General features: G+C 44.1%; 1 protein-coding gene and 1 pseudogene across 1 annotated transcript; one reads left to right on the forward strand and one right to left on the reverse strand.

The window, feature by feature from the left end:
• Positions 1–1,503: 1,503 nt before the first annotated feature.
• Positions 1,504–23,010, reverse strand: Rtcb (RNA 2',3'-cyclic phosphate and 5'-OH ligase). Its single transcript, XM_048418486.3, has 12 exons — positions 22,824–23,010; positions 21,505–21,583; positions 14,635–14,702; positions 13,571–13,670; positions 11,439–11,595; positions 9,198–9,354; positions 8,418–8,577; positions 6,505–6,680; positions 5,906–6,094; positions 5,207–5,317; positions 3,276–3,395; positions 1,504–1,963 (listed from the first exon to the last, which is right to left on the reverse strand). Exons 1-12 carry the CDS (start codon positions 22,914–22,916, stop codon positions 1,856–1,858), a joined length of 1,518 nt encoding a protein of 505 aa, XP_048274443.1. The 5' UTR covers positions 22,917–23,010; the 3' UTR covers positions 1,504–1,855.
• On the forward strand, positions 20,594–20,807 carry LOC125390071 (ATP synthase F(0) complex subunit j, mitochondrial pseudogene; annotated as a pseudogene).
• Positions 23,011–23,665: the final 655 nt, after the last annotated feature.

The following is a 23,665-nucleotide window of genomic DNA, read 5'->3' on the forward strand; positions in this document are numbered from 1 at the left end:
AGATCTGTTTCCTCCATTTGCTCCCCCATTTCCCAAAAGTTGCATAACCTCCCAAAGTAGCACCAGCTAAAGACTGTGTTTGAACACATGACCCTTGCTGGGCGGTGGTGGCACACACTTTTAATCCCAGCACTGGGGAGGCAGAGGCAGGCAGATCTCTGTGAGTTCAAGGCCAGCCTAGTCTACAAGAGCTAGTTCCAGGACAGGCTCCAAAGCTACAGAGAAACCCTGTCTCGAAAAACAAACAAAAAAGATCCCCTCCCCCCAAAAAAGACCCTTTAGGGTACATTTTACATCCAAACTATAACATTCTACTTAGGTTCATGGGCATCTTATTATGTACAATACATTAAATTCAATTTCAAAGGTTTTCACAGTCTAATAGCTTTTTTTTTAACCACTGTTGAAAAGTCGTAAGTCTCTTCTGGGTCTCAAGGCACTCTTTAAAACTATACACTTCTAAAATGCAATGGTAAAGAACAAACATTCCTTTTCTAAAAGAGAAGAATGGGACAAACCAGACCAAAGCAAGACCGAAACCCAACAGAGCAAACACCAAACTCTTCAGCCCCACGTGTGGTATCTGGGTAGCATCAAGACACCATCTGAGCTCCAACAAGCTCAGTAGCTATGGTAGTGTGAATGTAACTGACCCCACAATCGCATTAGCACTATTAGGAGGTGTGCTTTGTTGGAGGAAGTGCATCACCATCAGGGCAGACTTGGAGGTTTCTGATGCTCAGGATACCACCCAGTGACTTACTTTTGCCTTCTGGTCATGTCACCAGCATCATGTCTGCCTGCACACTGCTATGCTCCCTACCATGATAAGTAGACTGAACTTCTGAAACTGTAAGTGAGCCACTCCAATTAAATGTTTTCCTTATGAGTTGCTGTGGTCGCAGTATCTCTTCACAGCACTGGTAACTCAAACTAAGACAGAAGACTGCCTTCTAGCTGTTGCCTGCAACAGACGTAGTTGGTCTCTCTTAGCCCCAGGTCCACTCAGAGCCTGCAGCTTTTATTCGTGAATGTTGCACACTTCCGGCATCTCTAGTATCTTGGAGTTTCCACTGCAACTTATGCCAGAAGAGAGCACCCGATCTCATTACAGATGGTTGTGAGCCACGTGGTTGCTGGGAATTGAAATCAGGGCCTCTGGAAGAACAACCAGTGCTCTTAACCTCTGAGCCATCTCTCCAGCCCCATTTAATGTTTTTACTGTAATTAAATAAAGATGCAAACATGGGGTCACCTGGGAGCTCTTTGCTGTCAGTGTAAGTCTGCTGGCAGCAAGCTGAAGGTGCTCTGCCTCTTGTCTTTGGCTCCTGTTCCTGAGCACACCCAATGTATTCCTCAACACACCCCACTATGCACTTATCTAGCTTCTGATTACAACACCTTGGGCGCTTGGTGCTCCCATGAGAGAAGCGAGTCTTAAGCTTTTGCTGGATGTAGAGGAGGTCCACAGATGGACACAAACCGACACAGCAGAAGAAAGGAAACATTCACAAACCATATTTAATAGAACATTTTTCATGATACCTATTGGACTAGAAAAGTCCACTCTGGTGATTACAGACTTGTAAGATCGAGTAAGGCAACTTTTTGACCCTTCCCTACACCCTAGTAGATTTTCCCAAAAATCTGGGACAGAGGAGGAAGAGGCACATTTGCCTGCTCCAAATGGAGACATGTCTCCTGGAAGGCTATTTTACAACCTGGCTCCTGGAACAGCAGCCTCCCCAACAGTCACTGTGGCATGCACAGCAAGAGCTGTGCACTCTGGATCTTGAGTCTGATGTCTTAAGCGTTTCAGTCCATGGGCACTTCAGAGACTCTGCTGGCCTAGGCTCTATCCTTTAATAACTGCAATTGGTCTCAGTTTAATGGCCTTCTTGCTGATCCCAGCATCATGGCAGGTATTCACGACGTCTGTCACATTCTTATAGGACTCTGGAGCCTACAGGGAAGGGATTGAACACTGTAAAGTCCACCAACAAGAAATCCTTCAAAACACAAAGATTTACTTGAAATTATAAGAAATACTCGGGATATTTTTGCCCATTAACTGAGCAAAAATTAAAAATATGAACAAACTCAGTGTTGTTAATGAGTGTGAGATAAATAAGTGGACCTAAAGTTTCTAAAAATTTCTTCAAAAATATTTACTATTTGTATAATTAAAAGCAGGGGCCAGTGAGATGGCCCAGTGGGCCCAGTGTGCAAGGCTGGTGACCGACTTTTATCCCTGGGACACACAGTATGAGGAGGAGAGAACTGACTGCTGTCTTCGGGTCCTCATATGTGCTTTGGCACAGACACCCGTGCACACACTACATACACTAATTAAAAAGAGAAGCAGTTTCACATTTCAAGTGCACACACCAATCTGCTTGGAAGGAACTGCTCCAAATGACAGAACAGTAATATGAGCAAAATTATTTCTATTTCAACAGCTATTAAAGTTTCTAAATGAATGTGGATTAGTAACTTCCTCTTCACAAAAGATTTGTGTCTATCTAAACAACTGCAAGTGTGTGGCTGTGTACACAACTCCCTGCCACACACACCCATTCCTTACAACCACCACCAATCCCTTGCACCTGCTAACACAGGGCCAGCTGCCCAGACCCCAATTAGGCTGTGTGCTACATTTCAATTTCTGAGCTGTTCCCACTGAGGGCTCTGGGACCACTTCAGTGACTCTCAGGCAGAAGCCCTCCTCTGTCCACTTCCTTCACCCTGCTGACTAAACCTGCATCTTTCCTGATGCAGTTTTTGCCTCCAACCTTATGAAGCAGATTTTCCCCCCTCTCAAACTGGGTCATGTGACTGGGCCTAGAATGCAACATGAGTCCCCCTTAATATTCATGTGTATTTCCACTCTTTCTTTTCTCTCCCCAAAACTACCAGTTTTAAATCTTGTGGTCATATTAGACCACCCACAAGCTCTCAACAAGGTTATCAGCCAGCATGAAATCATCAAAAACTCCAAGTCGTTTCTGTAAGTAATCCCACAGATCCCTGTCCCTGCCCTCTGGCAAACATCTTAATGGTCTTCAGTTAAGCCGGGCGGTGGTGGCGCATGCCTTTAATCCCAGTACTTGGGAGGCAGAGGCAGGCGGATCTTTGTGAGTTTGAGACCAGCCTGGTCTACAAGAGCTAGTTCCAGGACAGGCTTGAAAGCTACAGAGAAACCCTGTCTCGAAAAACCAAAAAACAAACAAACAAAAAAAGGTCTTCAGTTAAACATCCATCAGGATTTCACTCACCTCTTCCATAACCAGCTTGGGTGAAGCAACACGGATTGCGATTCCCATATCTGCCAGTTTGTCTAAGACATCTTGGAAATCTAAATTACGGCGAGACTTTGCTCGGGACAATGCACGACCCTAGAATGAGAAAGGATCAGAGACAGGAATGAACTTCAATTTATGAATTCTGAACTAAAACTTTGTTTGACTCTAGTAATTATTTAAGCTCTTGGGATTATATGCCTTTTCCTTAATTATTTAAATTCCTGCCATTATCACATCCTCCTATGTATTTACTCATTTGCTTGCATTATTGTTAGTGTGTGTGCACATGAGCACATATATGCATAAAAGCCCTGGCATGTGTGTGAAGCCAGAACACAGCTTTCAGAAGTGGGCTCTCTCCTTCAGCCTGGCTGAGGTAAGGCTCGTTTTTGCTGCTGCTGTGAACTCTAGGACCGCTGATGTGCCGCTCCTTCTAAGGTTCTAGTCTCTGCTGCCCATCTTGCTGGAGGAGTGAGGGAACTGCAGGTGTGAGGGCTCCATGGACTGAGGAACATTAGGCTTGCAGCCATGGTGCCTGTCTTGTGTGTTCACTTCTGAGCTAAGCCTTGCTATGCTGCTTACAATACACAGGCAGGCCTTGAACTTGTACTCCTCCTACATCAGCCTCATCAGTAGCTAGGATTACAGGAACATATCACTGTATGAGGCTTCATTTTTCTTTTATCTTATAATAATGATAAAAAAGTTTAAAACAAACAAAAAAACAACCCAAAATGCCACTGAGATGGTGAGGTAGGTAAAAGGTGCTTGCTGTCATTCCCAGAAGCCATACCATGGAAGGAGAGCTCCAACTGCCACAGAATTGTCCTGACTTCACCTGCATGCTAGGTCACACTAGACCCCTCCTGGTACACCCACACACGAAGAAAGAAATAAAGTCTAAACAGATTAAAAGCAAATGAAACCACCTGGTTAGGAAGATGGGTCAGTAGGTAAAGCACTTGCTAGGCAAGCATGAAAACATGAGTTTGGTTCTCGAGCACCAGACAAGAGCTAGGAACACGCCTGTCAGATCAGCACCCGGAGGCAGAGACAGGAGGATCCCAAAGGCTCGTTAGCCAGTCAGTCTAGCCATCAGTGAGTCCCAGGTTCAAAGAGAAACCCTGTCTCACAAAACAAGGTGGCGAGCATTAGAGGAGACAACCAATGTTGGACTATGGAACACACACACACACACATACACACACACTACACCTATCTTTGCTAGTTTAACCTTATTATATGTCCTTTATCAAGAAGACTCATCATACCATTTTTGAAAAGAAAACATTTTATATTTAAAGACTTATTTTGAATGACTCTAAGTATCACTGACTAAGTATCACTGTCAGTCAACCACCTTTTTGTAAGCAAAAATTCCTGAAACAAAGCAATGGCTGTTTACATAGCTCTGTGGCTCTTCTTGCCCTATAATAGCACAGCTGAACTGTGGTAGAAGAATGTAGAGCTCCCAAAGCCTAAAAGGTCTGAAGTACCCAGCTCTATACAGACAGTTCATTACAGGTGGCTGAGATGTGAGGCATCACCCAAACAGACGGGCTCTCTGTGCAAAGAGTACATCTGCCCACATCTGGAGCGGACTGTCCAAGGGACAAATGAAGCGAGTAAGCAGGTCCAGTGGTTGTTGAAAGGCCATGAGCTCAGTGAGGTGCTCCCATTATTTATAAGCCAGCTGCCTTGAACTTGGCTACGTTGGTAATTGTCCAGTTGGGATTTTCTGGACTCGGTCCTGCAAAGTCCTTACTGAGATTCTAGGTGATTTCAGTCAGCTCACTAAACAGTACATTACGGGGAATCATTTACAGTAGTCATGACACACTCAAACCTCAATTTTGCTAAACTTAATGAAGAGTAAATTTCTAAGCATGTTTTTATCTCCTTACCGCTCCATGACAGGTTGTTCCAAAGGTCTCAGTCATGCCTTGCTCAGTGCCCGTCAGAACATAACTACAGGTCCCCATGGTGCCACCAATAAGCACTGGTTGTCCAGTGAGCTGAGGAAACACAACACCAAACAATAAATTTTGGGAAGGTACAAGGTTTTTATGCTGAAACTTCTTGTGTCGCAGAATTGTAGAAGAAACCTAAAGCTCTAAACTCAATGCTCTTACAGCTATATTAAGGAATTACTTTTTTTTTTTTTTTTTTGGCTCTTGGGGAAAAGAAAGAGAAGGAAGATGTGAGGCCCACAACAGACTGCACATAGCACAGAAAACTCTCAGACTGGAGGGAAGTATTACGGGATTTCTCATCCATGACAAGGCATCTGCCCTCTCTGGACTTCCTCATCTGTAAAAACATAGCATAAGGGAAAGAAAAACTGCAGTGTAACTCTGTCCTGCCTTCCAGTAATTTTCAGGCTATCACTGAGCTCAGGGGAGTAAAACACCTAATACAGAATAATAATAAGACAGCGCTCACTATGGGACAGGGCATCACTGGGGCAGACTGGGAACCACGGCTGTCATGGGGGACAGACTCTGTTCTTTACACACTTGCTGCTTCCCTGCTTAACTAAGCCCGTATCTAGCATTCTCTACATCATGATCTCACGGCTCAAACACAAATGGAGGGTTACATACTTGGTAATCAACAGCAATGAGTGGGTGGTGCGGAGGAAAAGCACGGGTGGACCCCTTCCTGTGCACCAACAGCGTCCGCTCCTTCCCATCGACCACGTGCTGCTCCACTTTGGCAATATTGTGAGAAACATCATAAATCACATGCAGGTCCAGGTCGTCAGGGGTTGTGTTGAAGACTTTCGCAAAAGCCTAGGGGAAAGTTCCCATTACAAGCAGCTCTAGCTCTTGAGAACATACTTTACAGCTTTCGGCTCGTGAATTCCTAGTGTGGGGCATTCAGAGTTCTAAGACTGCAGTCACTAATCTGCACACAAACACAGAAACCGCCCTCGAGAACACACTGTCTGCCACTGTGGATCTTGCCTGACACTTCTTTCACAGCCTTCTCAACCACAGAGAACAGCATCTGCATTCTTGCTGTGGCTCATGACAAACTGAGGCCATTCTGGGTCTCTTTTCTTTTTTTCCAGGCCCTCCTGATTACTCTCCTGGCTAAAGACACCAAAACTTAAAATACTTCTCTAGTATCTAGAATACAAATTTCTAAAATCAAACATGCTTAACTTCCTGATTAACTCAAGAGAGCAATTTTACTTTACCTGGCGGGTTAAGAAAGTCATAGAAGAGCGGTTAACCCAGGCATAGTTTCCAGCTGCAGCCATTCCCTTCAAATAGTCCTGCCCCTCTGGGGACGCGATCCGAGCACAAGCCAACTGCCGGTCATTGACTATAATCTTGTCCCTCTTCATGGCCTTTTCCATAGCTACCAGTGCATCTGAAAAAAACAGAGCCTTAGGTCAGCCCAGGGAAGTTTCTCTTAAATAATTCAGATTTACTATAGAAAGAGTAAACATTCAAATTCAAAACAAAACCCTAAGTGTGCTTCTAAGTTCATCTATCTGTTCAATCAAGATATATTTGGGTTGAAAAGATGGCTCAGGAATTAAGAGCACTGGCTGCTCTTGCAGATGACCTAGCTTTGTTCCCAGTACCCACACAGTGGCTCACAACTGACTGTTAACTCCAGTTCCAGGGGATATGTACCCTCTTCTGGACTCCATGGGCACTGTATGCACATTGTGCACATACAGACAAGCAAGAAAACACACACATACACATAATGTCTTTAAATGAATTTTTAAATTCATTTAATCTGAGAATCTTCCAAGTATGGTAACACAGATTTGTGAGACATACAGATAACATATGCCTCCAGAAACCTAAAATAGATGTGCATAACTAACAGCAACATGTAAGTAAATGAGAATAGCATATATTGTGTCATCATCATGGTTTTTAAAAGATTGTTTTTAAAAGGCAAGGTCTCACTTTATAACTCATTTGTCGCCAACTAACTACATTGTTCGGGCTTCTTCAAAGCTGTGCTCCCTCTGCTCAGCCTCTTGAATGAGATCATAGTGTGTGGAACAATAAATGTCTTAAACATAATTTTCAGCGCCTTACAAATGAATGCAGAGCGTTACTCAACACGAAAGCCACAGTCAGTGCTTCATGTCTCCGCTAGATTAAGGATCAGGCTGGCATAAATGATTGATTCTTACAGAATAAGACACAGCTGTACGGGTGATGGAACATGGAATTTGATGTTTATAATTTCCATGTATGTATACTGTCTCACACAGTCTGATGCCTGTAAGTCACCCAGACACCGATTTCCATGTTCCTTGCTTTTGTTCTTCCTGCTTATCTTCTATGTGTTAACTATTCAAACCCCAAGGCCTAGCTTGAGAATTGTTTATGAAGCGATCTCTGAATATTTTTTAAACATATTAATGTTGCCTTTCTTATAATATTTTATCAACTACTACTTTTTGTCTTTGGTGGTGGTAAGGGTCTGGATGAGTGTTCATGTGGATGCCAGTGGTCAACCTTGAGTGTTGCTCCAGTGACTCCCACCATTTGTTTCTGCCTCCTCAACACTGTGATTGATTACAAGTGTGCACCAGCATCCTAGCATTTTTCTGTGGGTTCAGGGACTGAATTTAGGTCACTGGGCTTGCCCCTCGCTTTACTAACTGAGCTCTCTCTCCAATCCCTTTTCTCGATGAACATGATCTTATCCATCAGAGAGTGAGGCTAAGTACTGATTTTAGAACCCAATCCACGAAAATCACTAACCTTGCCAAGTACTACAGGCTGACTGAATGAGTACCTAAACTCCATAGTCCAAGTACTATCAAGGTGGTTAGTTAGCACTAACCCCCAACAGAGAATACAGTGCTAAATAGAACTAGCATTACCAAGGGCTTCCTCACTGCCCATGCAGTTCAGTGCTTTGCATATATATATATATATATATATATATATATATATATATATATATATATGCTACCCACTTGTTTCAGATGAGAAAGATCCAATGAAGTTATTAGTTTGGTCAGGGTCACAAGTAAAGAAAGTCACAAGTTTAAAACCCATACAATGTACTTCCATGGCTCAATTTAACTCTCTCATCTTGTTCCCCACAAACCATACCTTTGTTAGAACATACCTGTGGCTACCTGGTGGCCCAAGCCTCTGCTTCCACTGTGGATCATCACACACACCTGTCCCTTATGGTCAATGCCCATCTTCTTAGCAGCATAGTCATTGAAAATCTCATCTACAACCTGGATTTCTGCATAGTGATTGCCTGCTCCCAGAGTCCCCAGCTGTAAATGTAAGAATGCCTGATTAAATATTTTATATTCTAGCTAAAAACAAATAAAGAAACAAATAAGCATATATTTAAAAATCAAACAGGTAAAAAAGACAACAAAATAACTATACATAGTGTCTCAAGTAACAAAAAAATTCTAGGTCTTAGAAATTCTTACTACAGCATTCTCCAAAAAGAATGTGGACTGCGCCTGAAGTCTAGCGCAGTGGAAGCTTTAAGCTGTCTACGACTGCTGCATCTGTAGTGTGTGGCATGTGTGCCACAGCACTCTTGTAGGAGATCAGAACTTGGATTGTGAGGCTTGTGTCTCCATCACTGAACCATCTCACTGCCCTAAATTCCTTAAAAATTTTTTTTTAAAATAAACTTTGGCATACTTTGTAAGTCTCCTAATTGTATCTCATGTTATAACTCACAATCTTTTATGAATATCTGCAAGCTCTACATAACCTTTCAGAAAAATGATGCATATTCAAACAGATTTGTGGTTTTTGATGTACTGTAAAAAACAAACAAAAAAACCTCTAAGGATAAACTTTTTGTTAAACAGAAGATAAGATTTCTTCCATGATGAAAGCTAAAATAGCATGTAGATCCTGCAAAGTGAGTTACCTGAGGAAGGCCTCTCTTTTTTGCCCTGGGTGAGACCTTGTTGGGGTCAGCTTGCAGCATCCTCCCATACTCCTCACAGTGCTCCTTGTCTTCAGCCCAGGCGTAGCCTTCCCTCAGAGACCAGTCCACACCCATCTCCAACGCCTCCTCCAAGTCTCTGGGGTGAGCAAGGAAATAAAGTCATTTCACAGCAAAGGACAACCAAAGTTAGAGCATAGGGATGTGTGACAACTACTATGCCCGTGTACCAGGCTTGGTTAAGAGTTCATGCTTTCTAATTTTTGTTTGCTTGTTTTTGAGGAAAGAAGTCACATAAATGATCCCTATGTAAAATGGAGATAGTGTTATAAACATGATTACAGTTTCACTTGACATTTACATGGTCTGTTGTACTTAACAAACCAAAGCAGGTTTCCATGTAGTTCAGGCTGGCCTTGAGCTCACTATGTAGCCAAAGATGACCTCTGGCAGAAACTCTTGTCTCTCTCCCAAGTGTGGACACAACATGTATCATCATGCTCAGTTTCCATGTACACTAGGTAAGTACTCTACCAACTGAGGTATGTATCATCAGCCCATGTGATGTATTTTTCAATTATTATTATTTTCTTTTATATCACATCTGCCTCTCAGATTCTGAATTCCATTAGGGGGACAATTAAACAGCCACAGAAAAGCTGTAATCTTAATCAGATATTACCATTTACCTCTATTTTACAGGTCTTTATTAATAATTTATGAAAAAACAGTCAAATAATGAAGGTATCTGAATTTCCTCAAGTAACACAAGTTACATCTTAAGGTTTATTTTCACCAAAGCATTGTGTGGCTTTGGTGCATCTACACTTTGAAGATGTAGGACACAAACATTAAATGCTTAGAGAGAGGATGCTTCACCATCACTCAAAGAGCAGGCTTCTCACACAGCCAGAAGAGAACACTCCCTTCCCCACTACCCTAGGTGACAACCCTTTACAAATAATATGAACTAGGACAAAATTTTACCTGAAATATTTGTAAAGATGCTTCATGGTCAATCAATCATTGTTACATGTATGTTTTTCACATTGGGATGACACAGGGGTCATATGAAAATAAAGAATAAACATCTAAATTAATTTTCCTTCATGTGTTCTTTAATTTTTTTGTGGAAAGGACTGTGTAACAGGACAGTTAAGAACACTGATGCATTAGTATATGCATTAAACTTAAAATGCAAAGTGCATACAATGCACATGTCAAAGGAACATCTTTGACTTATACTTGATAACACAACATTTGATCCAGATATGGTGGTGCACACCTGCAATCCTAGTATTTGGGAGGCTGAGGCAGGGGTCATGAGTTCAAGCCAGCATGGTTATACAGCAGGTTTAGGGTAGAGAAGACACTGCCAAGTGTAAGGTATACCATTTGGCATTAGCAGTACAGCACTGTCACTAGGTACCCAAGAGATAGAAATGCTGTAGCCTTGTATTATTGCACTACTTAGCTAAATAGAGCACATATTCAGTACCATCATTAAAAAAAAAAAAATATTGTAGATGAACGGGCTCCTTGAGAGGTACTTAGAACATAGCCTGAGAGGCAAAAGCTCTTCAGTCTGAACCCTGACACCACTTACCAAGCTTAATTTCCTGTTGTTAGCTTGCTTTCTGCTAGCAGTGGTCATCATCTGGGTGAGGTATTGGGCACATTGCCATCATTCTAAAAATACTCTATGTCAAGGACTGTTTTTCTTAATTTTTGTGTATACAGGAGTTTCGCTCCAACATATGCATGTACCCCATGTACAATACAGTACCCACAGAAGTGAGAACAAGGTGCCAGATGCCCTGGGTCTGGAGTTACAGTTGTGAGCTGCTGTGTGGGTGCTGGGAATGAAACCCTGGGCCTCTGGAGGAGCAGCCAACAGTCTTAACTTGAGTCCTCTTTCTGGCCACATGCTTTCTCTTTTTAAATTGTAGACACAGGGTCTTATATGTTATCTATGATGGCTTTGAACTTCTGGGTTAAAATGATCCTACCACATCAGCCCCCAGAGAGGCTGGGACTGCAGGTGTATGCCACCAAGCCCAGCTCAAGGGCTGTTCTAATGAACATGGGCTGGAGCTCTAACATTTTATAAAGCACTAATCTGCGCTTCCTAACAAGTGGCTGAGTAAATGTCTAAACTGGAAGCAAAGCTGAGCTGTATGGTTTCCCTTCCCCTTTCCATTTACCAGAATCCCATGCTCTTACTTGGCATTCATTGGGATGACACCTTTTGATCCCACACCAACGGGAATGTGGTCAAACATAGCTTGGGCAAGTTGTTCCTTCACAGGCTGCACATCACTCTCATCTAAATTGGTTCTTAGCAAGCGGACACCACAGTTAATATCAAATCCGACACCACCTACAACATACAGAAGTTAAGTCAAATCTTAGCAAAATAATCAGTCAAGCAGAGCATTACTTGAAGGAGTTAAAAGAAGGCACATTCCTTCAGAGACAAGCGTGTTTTAATGTAGTCATCAAAGTGGCTCGCTGCTGGGCATGTCTGTCAACACTGAAATAATGCAAGCAGCACATGCACTAAGGGATCTCAGTGGGGAATGTGGCAGGCAGATGGACGGGAGTAGTAACCTGCCTCCGTTTGTCTCACAAGAGGCTGAAAACTGTCAGTCTTCTCAAACAGCCAACCTTTCCTACTGTGCATCTTTTTTTTCCTTAAAAAAAAAATTCCAATGTTTTGTCTTTTGTAAATCTAAATTGTTGTACTTTCTCCAAGTTTTAAAGATATTCCAGGAGGCTGGAGAGAAGGATAAGTGGTTAAGAGCACTGCCTGCTCTTCCAGAGGCCCCCAGTTTGATTCCCAACACTCACAAGATAGCTCACAACTTCTTCAGTCCCAAGGGATCTGTTATATCCTCTTTTGCCTTTCCCAGGTACCAGGCACACACATCCATGCGGGCCAAACACCCATACACATTAAATAAATTAAAAAAAAAATATTTCAGCTCCCCTTATTTTCCTAATTTGTGCATTTAAGACTATAGCATGTCTGCATACAAAAATGGAATTTCCAGTGATGGTGGTTTGAACAGGATTGGACCCCACAGACTCATGTGTTTGAATGCTTGACCTATAGGGAATGGTACTATTAAGAGGTGTGGCCTTGCTGGAGGAAGTGTGTCACTGTGGAGGCAAACTGAGGCCTTTATGCCCAGTATGGCACAAAGTCTCCTCTGCTGTCTGTGGTTCAAGATGTAGCAATCTCAGCTCCTTCTCCAGCACTATGTCTGCCTGCATGCTGCCATGCTTCATGCCATGACAACAATGGACTAAATCTCTGAAACTGTAAACCAGTCCCAACGAAATGTTTTCCTTTATAAGAGGTGTCATGGTCATGTGTCTCTTCACAGCAATAGAAACCCTATACACCAGTTAGTTGAAAATTTTTACATCTAAGTATTTCTGTAAACCATGCTTTATGGAGATGACTGACAAGGAACAACGTTTATATGAAGTATATGCACATACACCATCAACCACTACAATTAAGCTAGTTAACATATCATCACTCACATAATTATTCTCCTTCTCCCTGGGAAGATTCCAAGCATGTCACTGCTTCTGTACACTAGGTCTCCAGGACTGTAATTCATCTTAAACCATAATCTGAGTCCTTTAACCAGGACCTCCCAAACCAGCAGTCTCCACCCTCCTCCTACTCTGGCAACCACTATTCTATGTGAGTGGGCTGTGGCATTTGTCCTCTTTCTATCCTCTGACCATGCTGTACCAAATGGGCGGGATCTCCTTTTTTCATACTGAACAATATTTCATGTTGGGGACTGGAGGAGGGACAGGGTAGCTGGGGAGGAAAAAGGATGGACAATTTGAATGACACATGTGTGAACATGTCTTGATGAAGGCCTGGCTCCTATGTAGAATGACACATGTGTGAACACACCATGGTGAAGCCTGACTCCTATATACTAGCCTAGAAATTAATGAAAAATACTAGTGTTAGAACAAAAACGATGTGAGGAAGTACTGAATCTAGCTGAATTCATTCACTCCTCCTCCCAGTAACGCTCAGTGCTGACACCAGACACATTTACCTATGCAGTAGCTGAGTCACCAAGAGAAATTTTGTCAGAGAAATGTTTCTTTTGCAGCCAATGTCTGATATTCCCTGACATCTGATATAAATCCCCAAAGTTTTCAATAAGTCAGCTGGTTGATATTTTAAAAGCCTAATTCTCCATAAGCAGCTTTAATGTAGAAAACAAGAAATCTCTGAATGAGATTGAGAAATGCACACTAACCCACTGTCTCAGAAAGGCCACACAATACAGAGAAGCCACACTGCATCAGCTCCTTACCTGGGGATACCACGGCTTCAGGGTCATTCATATCAAAGGCAGCCATGTTCCCTATGGCAAAGCCATAGCCTGAGTGGACATCAGGAAGCCCAATAGACCTCTGGAAAAGAACGAGACATGAAACACAGCTGTCCACTCTGTGCTGGGGCTACCTGATGGACCTGCCCTTCACTCCGAGCCCTATTAGTGAACTGTTTGTCTATGAACCCCTGTTCACAAAGCTGAATAAAGCTGAACACTGCCAAGGACATCATTTCACAGCCTGACTGCCAACAGGAAAGTTCAGAGTGACAGGCTGCCAGACAATCACACACTAAGTGCCAGTGCTGTTACACTGGCAAACCGTGGTTGTGTCATGGTTTATACAGGTCATGAGGAATTTCACAAATGAAATCTATTTGATAACATCAATACAGCACATTTCATACACTGGGGCCAAGTAAAGGACAGCAGGCCATACAGAAAAGACGTCAAATATGGTGAGACATGGAGATAACTAGAAATAAGAGTTCATAGATACAGGAGCCCCAACATTTCATCACCACCCCCACCTCCCCTCCCCAAAGCACCGCATTGTAACTAGCATTAAAAAGCCCCATAAAAGTCTGATAAATGGATCTACTTCTCAGCACTCTTCTCTGAAGGTGAAATCTGAACGCTAGCCTGGTGGAGGCCCACGTACACCATCCAGCTCCACCCTATTCACTATCATTGTCCCAGCATTGCTGGCATAGCCAGCTGGGCAGTCCTTTCCCACTCTGCTCAGTTCAACGTTCTCTTCCTTTCTCAATCATCCTCAGACAGAATCACAGTGAGACCTAGAACGGTGCACTGCTGAAGGAGTAATGACGCACACGGGTAAGATCTAAATTCCTCCTTAACTGTCACTCCAAAGGCTTGTAAACACGTAGATTAAGAGAATGGAGGGGCTATCCAGACTCAATTCTAAGTCTAAGTGTTACTGCTACAGGCAAAGGTCTGTTAGGTGAAGCCCTTCATTCATCCAACAAACTTACATATAATCATACACAATGTCAATGATCAAGGTTCTGGCTCTGACTCACATGAACAATCCCGGGCAGGGCTGCCACATTGCCAATCTGCTTCATGGCTGGCAGGAAGCCACCAACACCTGAAACAAACACACCTCAGTCTGAGAAAAATGACACATTTACTTTTTAGCACGACTTAAGTACATGAAGGGGCAGAGGTTCTGGTTACAGAGCAGAGGAGATGGTGGAAACAAAAGGGGAGAGGAAACGTCAAGAAGCATATTCACAGGAGGGGCAGGACACCAGACATGCTCGTCAGTGTTCTGTGCACGAGGGACAGAAAACATTAACTATTATCTTTATGACACCAGTATAAAACGTACTCTCTCAATAACTCATAGTAGCTATTAAAAATATTAGCAGCGGGGGCTGGAGAGACTGCTCAATGGTTAAAAGCACTGGCTGCTTTTGCAGAGGATCCAGGTTCAAGTCTCAGCACACACATGGCAGCTCACAGCCATCTCTGACCATCTGTAACTCCAGTTTTAAGGGATCAAGACTGTCTCAAAACAAAACTACCCCAAATCAGCTGTGGTGTTAATCTAAAGGGCAAAGGGCAATGGGGGAAGAGCTGAGAAAACAAAACAATGGTTTGAGAGTCAGGACGGATGGAGGACAAGTTCAGCTTTAGCTGTCAAATGTTAGCAGTTGCTTTTTTTTAAACGTGTGTGTGTGTGTGTGTATGTATGTATGTATGTATGTGGAGGCCACAAGTCCACAATGTGGGAATTGCTACCCCGAGTTATATCTCCCTGCCCCCATTTGAGGTGCTTATCTGCAAAGAATCTTAACTTCCCTCTGCTCCTGGAGTTGGATGAGGAAGTTTGAGTGCACGTGATTATTCCTTGATCCCTGCTGGGGTCAGGTGACAGTCCCTACTGGGGACAGGTGAAGGTGCAGTGCATGTGATCAGTCCTTGACCCCTACTGGGGTCAAGTAAGAGTTCCTCCTTGGGTCAGGTGACAGTCCCTTCGCAGCCCCTTCCCCATTTGGTGCCATGGTATAAAAGCTAGCCCCAGCAGAACAATAAACGAGCTACTGTTTCACCTCAACCTCGTGCTCTGTGGATTTCATTCAACCTGGACACCCTCCGCCGAGACTCGTGGTTCCAGACCGTGCTGGCGCGGTAATTGGAGGTCCCCACCGAGATCGGAAAGGTGAGGAAAGTGGACTGGGTCATCCTGTAGCCGGCCAGGATGTATTGGGGATTAAGATATAATTAAAAAATAAGAGAAACTTGAGATAATTAAGAGATAAGAGATAATTAAGAAATGGGGAATACCCCGGGTAAATCAGAGTTAACGAGGTTGTTGAAAGGAACAGCTGTAAAAACTAAGACTTTGGATGATTTTCTTAAAACTACAGAAACGTGGAGTCCCTGGTTCATCACCAGTGGAGCCCTCAATATTTCTGAGTGGGAACAGGTTCGCGGGGATCTTCAAAAAACTTTGAGAAAGGAGGGGCCTGAAGTCCTGCCTATTGCCATGTTCTCCCTTTGGAGACTGATCAGGGATGCTTTGCTTACAGAGAAAGTCCGGGTTAAGCAGGCTTTAAAAGCAACTAAGCTAGCTCAGCCCGGTAAGGTAGAGGAGCGAAAGATTAAAAAGAAAAAGCCTCCAGACAGGGAGGGGCAAATGAGTCATGGGACAGAGTTTCCTCTCAGAATTTAGGGGCTCGTCCCAAGCTCACAATTTTCACCTACTGGTGTTTTTTGGCAAGGGGGACTCATTTATTGGTTACATCTACCTGCTTCCCCTAAGAAGGTAGTGACCCCATATTATGAAATGGTGCTACAGCTTAGAAGCTGTAATTGGAAGGCATATGATTTTAGTTTACAAGTTTTTGGCAGGATCCCAAATAAATTTCTAATCCCTTATCAAAAAGAGGAAATAACAAGGCTACAGAGGGTTCAAGATGGATGGACCTTGTTCATCACAACCACTGGAGCCAATTTTGATAACCATTATCCTGATTCTCGTTTAATTTCATTTTTTAAGAATCATCCTGTTATCTTTCCAAAAATTATTAAAACTTCCCCCCTTAAGGGAGTGCGTTCAGTGTTTACTGATGGTTCTTCCAAGGGCTATGCAGTGGTGGTCTCTGGTTCAATTAAAGAAAAGCAGCCTCTAGGTCCGATTTCTGCCCAAGCTGCAGAACTCACAGCCTGCCTTATGGCCTTTTCTCTTTTCAAGGATCAACCCTTCAATTTGTATACTGATAGTATATATGTGGCAGGGATTGTTGGGCCATTGGAAACCTCACCATATATATTACCTACCTCTCAGGTTTTCCACCTTTTGGTTCAGCTGCAAAGTCTTATATGCCAAAGAGTGTTTCCTGCCTTTGTTGGCCATATTCGGGCCCATACTGATCTGCCAGGGCCCTTGGCAGAGGGAAATAAGCTTGCAGATTCCCTCACCCGCCCAATGACATTGTTCCTTTCTGAGGAACAACGAGTCCGTCATCTTCATGAAAAGTATCATTTAAATGCCTCTTCTCTAAAGTTTCACTCTGGCTGTACTCTAGCTACAGCTACTCAAATCACATCCCAATGTCCAGCTTGTGCTCCATTTCATAATGCCCCCAATGAAGGTGTTAATCCTCGAGGCCTCCGTCCTAACCACCTTTGGCAGATGGATGTTACCCATTTGTCTCAAGCTGGCAGACTTAAATTTTTACATGTTTCTGTAGACACTTATTCCAAGGTAATTTATGCCTCCCTACATTCAGGAGAAAAGATTAAGGACGTTATTGCTCATTGTCTACAGGCTTTTGCTTATATGGGCATTCCAGATTTTTTCAAAACAGACAATGGACCAGCTTATACCAGCCAAAGGTTTGCAAAATTTTGTCAAGAACATCAAATTACACATACCTTTGGAATTCCACATAATCCCACAGGACAGGCCGTAGTTGAGCGCACGCAGGCTACCCTTAAACAATTTTTTTGTAAAATAAAGAAGGGGGAGTATATCACCTCCCCAAATGCCCAGTTATCTACAATTTTATACATTTTAAATTTTTTAACAGTAGATAAACAAGGTCTATCAGCAATGGAGAGACATTGGCAAAAACCTTCCCAATCTCTGGGTTGGGTTAGATGGAAGGATAGTATCACGGGACAGTGGCAGTCACCCACACCCATGTTGGCTAGGGTGAGGGGCGCCGTTTGCGTTTTCCCTCCAGGAACCAAAAATCCCATCTGGGTGCTGGAGTGAAAAGTTCGGCCAGTGGAGCCAGGCCCTACTGGTCCTGACAATATGGATTCAAGTGAAGAACATCGAGGGAGCCCTGAGATGGGCACTGGTGAGGAATCCACCCATACTGATGCCAGTAAGTAAAGTAAGCTCTGTTTTTCCATCCTTTTATTCCACCAGTTATAATTTGGGGGTTCCTGCAGCAAATACAGCATTAGAAAGATCTTCATTGAGTAATTTAACGTTTGATATATCTCATGCCCTCTCTTCTGAAAGATTAGCAATATTTCAGAGATGCCTAGTATCTCTCTTTCTGGACCATGCGTGGTCCTTAGTAATTATTCTCTGGGAGACTTTTCTTCTGATTCTTCTGGGCATCCTTGTTTTGGATTGAGAGATCTTTTACCCAATAAATTTTAAAAGAAATGTTTCTGGACTTCCAACTCCTCCGAGACCAGCTCCCTTATGTTGGAAGACGCCACAATCCTTCAGATTGTACTTACCATTATCTTGGGGAAATTGTGCTCCCAAGGAACCATGGAAATTGGAGGGAGATCAATATTTATGGTGGTTTGGTCACCGACCTACCTCTAAAAACTCCTTGAGAGGGGCCTTTGATTACTCTTATAGAAATCCAAATATGCCAGGAGTTTCACCTACGTTTGCAGGCATGTTTCTCTGTGGCCCTTGTGCATGCACAGATATTAGGCCTTTAGCCCTTCAAAGGGGCTTGGCTTTCAATGCTACAGCCAGATGGAACACATCAGACATCTTTGAAACATCCCTCCAGATTAACTATGCAGCGGGAATGAATTTCTCTATTGTCAGTCTGGCTTGTGTTCTGCCTCCCTTTATGTTTGTCTCCTTTAATGGGTCGGTCGGGGAGGATGGTGTCCTTGATTGTTCTTTCAGCTCCTGCTTTTTGAGCAACTGCTGGTCCCCGACTGATGAGTCCATGCTGATGGTGAGAATTCCTGCTCTGGTTCCCCTGGTGGTAGAAGACCCACATGATGGACGAGAGCTTATCTTGTATCGAGAGAAAAGAGACTTCGGAATCACCGCCGCAGTCATCGCAGCCATCGCCATATCAGCCACAGCCGCCACCGTTGCGGGAATCACCGTGTCCCAGAATGCAGCGACTGCAGAGACTGTTAACACTCTTGCTGCCCGTGTTACCCAGGCCTTAGAGACTCAAAATACCATGGACTCACATATTCAATTAGGGATGCTAAATTTAAATCAGCAAACAGCCTTATTGCAGGAACAGATTAATGTGTTGTGGATGGTGCAACAAGCTTCTTGTTCTCATTTCTATCATTCTGCCTGTGTGACCCTTATGAAAGTGAAAAATGTGTCCTTTGAGGTGCAACGCCTTAATGCTTACCTTAGAGGGCCTTGGAATGATTCCTTTGTAAACTTTACCCACTCTTTGGTACATGAGATTATTGCAGTTAATGAAACCCATGTTAAACCTATATCTGCTGAGGGATGGTGGAATGCCATGGCCCAGATTGGTGGTTGGGCACAGCGATGGGGAGGTGCCTTGTCCCTGGGGATCTTGGGACTAGTAGGGGTAGCAGTAGGTCTGCTCCTCTTAAAACGACTTCTAAACACCTTCACCAAGACTGAGCTTGTCCACCATCAGGTGTTACTCAGTCTGGCCCATGACTCTCCCGGAAGTCATGAGGTATGGGTGCAGATGCTGAAAAAATGAGGGTCTCCAAGGACGGGCAACCTGTGGGGTGACCCTCCCGCCTAAGACAGGGTATCGGGGGCCCAGTGACGGGTAAGGGAAGGTACTTCCCTTGCAGGACCTAAGACAGGACCCCTCATTATAAAATAAAGTTGGGGGAATTGTGGGAATTGCTACCCCGAGTTATATCTCCCTGCCCCCATTTGAGGTGCTTATCTGCAAAGAATCTTAACTTCCCTCTGCTCCTGGAGTTGGATGAGGAAGTTTGAGTGCACGTGATTATTCCTTGATCCCTGCTGGGGTCAGGTGACAGTCCCTACTGGGGACAGGTGAAGGTGCAGTGCATGTGATCAGTCCTTGACCCCTACTGGGGTCAAGTAAGAGTTCCTCCTTGGGTCAGGTGACAGTCCCTTCGCAGCCCCTTCCCCATTTGGTGCCATGGTATAAAAGCTAGCCCCAGCAGAACAATAAACGAGCTACTGTTTCACCTCAACCTCGTGCTCTGTGGATTTCATTCAACCTGGACACCCTCCGCCGAGACTCGTGGTTCCAGACCGTGCTGGCGCGGTACACAACTGGTATCTTCCTCAATGTCTCTCCACCTTACTTTAAAATTTTTATTTACTTGGTGTGTGTATGTGTGTACATGCACAGGGAGGCCAGAGGACAGCTTGGCGGAGCCAGATCTATCCTCTTATCTTTACACGGGCTCCAGGAAGTGAACCCAGGTGATGAGGGCTGTGTAGCAAGCACCTTTTCCCTTGAGTCATCTCTCTAGCCGTCTACCTTATGTTTTGAGGCAGAGTCTCTCACTGAACCAGTTACTGGTTAGACTGACCAGGCAGCAAGCCCGTCTCTGGCACCTGGCTCTGACGTGGATACTAGGGACTCCAACTCAGGTCCTCATGCTTACACAGCTGATACTTTCCTCACTGAGCCACATCCAAGGCCTGCAGTAGTGCCACTTAACACAAGGGAACACGCTCAAGTGAGGGAAGAGGGGTAGCCATGTGAGACAGGTGCCAACCCTGATGTTCACCTAACTAGCATACCAATTAGGAGCTGGGCTTGTTCTGTTGAGATGCTTCAAATTCTTAAGAATGCTTGGGTCCCCATGAAACCCCCCTATACCCAGGTTTACTAGGAAATTTGGGTAGGAATGGGTTAATGACCTTCATCCTTAATAGAATCAGGAGTGCTGATAAAGTAAAGCTTTGAAAGGCTCCAGTCCTGCACCTGCCCATCATCACTCACTCCCGAGTCCATTCAGGATGAATCCTGAGGGCTCAGCTTAAGCAATCTGTGTTGGATGATAACATGGAACATCACTTTATACACTTATCTAAGTATCATTTACAATGTGGCATTAATGAATGTATCTAAGAAGCACACAGGCATATGTGCATGCGTGCACGCATAAGGGAGCACTGGTTTTAAAATCAGGAATTCAGATTTGAATTCTGGCTCTGTCACCGCAAAGTTGTGACCAAGGACAAGTTAAAAGTCACTTAAGCTGAAGGTGGAGAGATGGTTCAAGGGTTAAGAGCATTGGCTGCTCTTCCAGAGGACCTGGGTTCAATTCCCAGCACCCATATGGCGGCTCCTGTTAGTAACTCCAAGGATTCTGACACCCTTAAAGACTTGCATGCAGGTAAAACACTAATGAACATAAAATAAAAATATAAAAGGAAACAAAATCACTTAAATTCACTGAATTTGCCCATCTACAAAAGACAGATAATACCATCCTTTTTCATTATTACAAACATGGCATAGAAGCTGGGCAGGTGCGCACCTTTAATCCCAGCACTTGGGAGGTGGAGCCTGGGGCTCCAAACCCTTAAACAGCAGCATGCTAAACAGGAGATCACAAATAGGTGCTTTCATTCAGGTCTTGATCATTCCTTGAAAATATTTTACACTGGCTGAGTTCTTCTGAGTTCTTTATTCAAGGTACAGGGAGGCTTTACCATGAGCCTAAAGTGTACTCACCCCCGCCTCGACAGGCATTCCTTAATTCCTCAAACATCAGCTTTTCCAGAGAGTCATTCACGTAAAACACTCCTTCAACCTGATACAAGAGAAAGGTAAACATATCGTGTAAACCCAAGTTCACCATGTACAGACGCGGTGGGCAGAATGTACGCATTACATGTCGCATTTACATCGCTTTATTCTGCATCAAACTCTTGTGGTACGTCTCATAGGAGGAAAAACTTCCAATCAGAACCTAGAAGATTTTGGAGTATTTCAGATCTGGATTCAAATCACGAATATTCAGCCAGTGAAATCTCAGCAACTATCTCCAAATCAGAAAAAAATTAAAAATCTACACCACCTCTGGCTACGAATATTTAAGATAGGCACATTCAAACTGCTACTTCAGTGCTCATGAATTTCTGAGGTATGTCTACTATGATTTTGCTATTTTGCAACTTATACAGTTTTAAAAAAAACACATGGTGTCCTAAATAATGTATAATTTTCATGTGTCAAATAAAAAACTAGCAGGTAAATCTACTAACCAACTCCCCCTCTTTCCACAAAATAAAGGGAAAATACCATTGTTTTATACATGTGGTCTTTTTCTTCCTAGCATCTTGCAAAGTAATGGGGGCTCAAAGACATTTTGTTTAGTGTCAAATGAAAGGAACGGCTAAAAGGAAATTTTGTGATTTTTGAGTCTTACGTTGGTTGCTTTGGCTGGCCTCGTACACATCCTAGACGGTCCTCTAGCCCGGTAGTACCCGCTAATAGGGTCTTCCGCCCTTTGCCTTCAGTGCTGAGTGAGAATACAGGCCTGAGCTACCTACCACGCAAGGCCTATCAGAAACTAAGCCCAAGGACTGCAAACCTTTATTGCATTCCCCAGGCACTTAAGGGACTGAGTGACTTAACACACGTGCCAAAACCTCAAAAGTGTTTTCTTCCTCGACTTTAACGGAAGCCATGAACACAAACGGTCTGGAGACTGATAGGGCAGCGAAGCCCAGGGTCTCCTGCTGTCACATCACCCAGGCCTCCGGAGAAAAAGCAGATTGGACATTAAGTCAGGGCTGCCTTCCTGGATGGGTACGGACGGGTCCTAGGGGTCTCGGGCATCTCGAAGACCAGGAACAATACGTGCGTGGGGAAAACACGCGTGAACCGCCCCGCTGTGTCTGTCCTCACTGGGGAGGAGACCCGGACCCTGCGGGGGGTCGGCCCGGCCGGCGCGGGTCGGAGGACGCCGGTTAGCGGCTGAAGAGCGGCCCGCAACCCCGAAGGCCGCTACCCCCGCCCCGAAGGCCGCTACCCTCGCCCCGCCTCACCTGCATGTTGGGCACAAAGCCCTTCTTGATCCTCCAGCAGTTTTTATTGATCTTGTCCAAGAACTGCAGCTCATCGTTGTAGCTGCGACTCATGGTGGCGGCGAAGGTGGCTGCACTCCCGACTCGAAGAGAAACCGCCACACAATCCACCCGCTCCGCGTAGCCGCCTCTGGAAACTCAGGGCGCAGGCGCGACCGACTCCGCCGCAGGAGGGAGGAAGGCAAGCGCCGAGGCTCAAATTTCCTCGCGCAAGCCGCGGCTATCTGGGTATGATGCCTTCCGCGAAGGAAAGCTAAACCAAAGATCTGGCTAAACTACCGTGCTAGTGGATTTTTGTTTTAAAGGCAAGGTCTCACCATTTAGCTATTAGTGAGTCGGGACCTCGCGCTGACTCTCTGGAACATGCTGGCCTCGAACTTGCAGAGATCCACTTGCCTATTGCTGCCGCGAATAAAAGGCTGTGGTTGGGAATGTTTTTAAGCCGCTCCCGAAAACCCTTGAATCTGACTCAAGTCAACTGCTCTGGAGAATATGTAGCTTGGAGTTCACAACCCCGTTAGTGAAGCAGCTGAGCAAGATAAAATATTAATGAACAGTACATTTGACCGTTGTAATGTTTCAGAATGGAACTGTGGACGTACAACAAACATTTTCTGGTACAAAAAGAACATTCTAAAGAAGCATATGACTTCACCGTATCTTTAATTTCTACAAACGCTTATGAAGGCATCTGGTATAGCCAGCAATGCCCTGCAAAGGTGAATACATTAGAGTTACTGTGAACCACTGGGGTTTCTTAGGCCAACTTTGTTTGGAGTAAGCCCTCTGTGATGTGCCTTTAA

The sequence above is a fragment of the Myodes glareolus genome, chromosome 26 (genome assembly GCF_982192425.1).
Source record: "Myodes glareolus chromosome 26, mMyoGla1.1, whole genome shotgun sequence".
Classification (NCBI taxonomy): domain Eukaryota; kingdom Metazoa; phylum Chordata; class Mammalia; order Rodentia; family Cricetidae; genus Myodes; species Myodes glareolus.

What these genes read in the sequence shown, in the direction of transcription:
- Rtcb (XM_048418486.3), bottom strand. Translation starts at nt 22,916, where the DNA reads ATGAGTCGCAGCTACAACGATGAGCTGCAGTTCTTGGACAAGATCAAT. An exon ending in AAAAGAGAGGCCTTCCTCAG is followed by an intron (nt 8,578 to 9,197) that starts GTAACTCACTTT and finishes TTACATTTACAG; the next exon opens with CTGGGGACTCTGGGAGCAGG. An exon ending in CCAAGCTGGTTATGGAAGAG is followed by an intron (nt 1,964 to 3,275) that starts GTGAGTGAAATC and finishes CCTTCCCTGTAG; the next exon opens with GCTCCAGAGTCCTATAAGAA.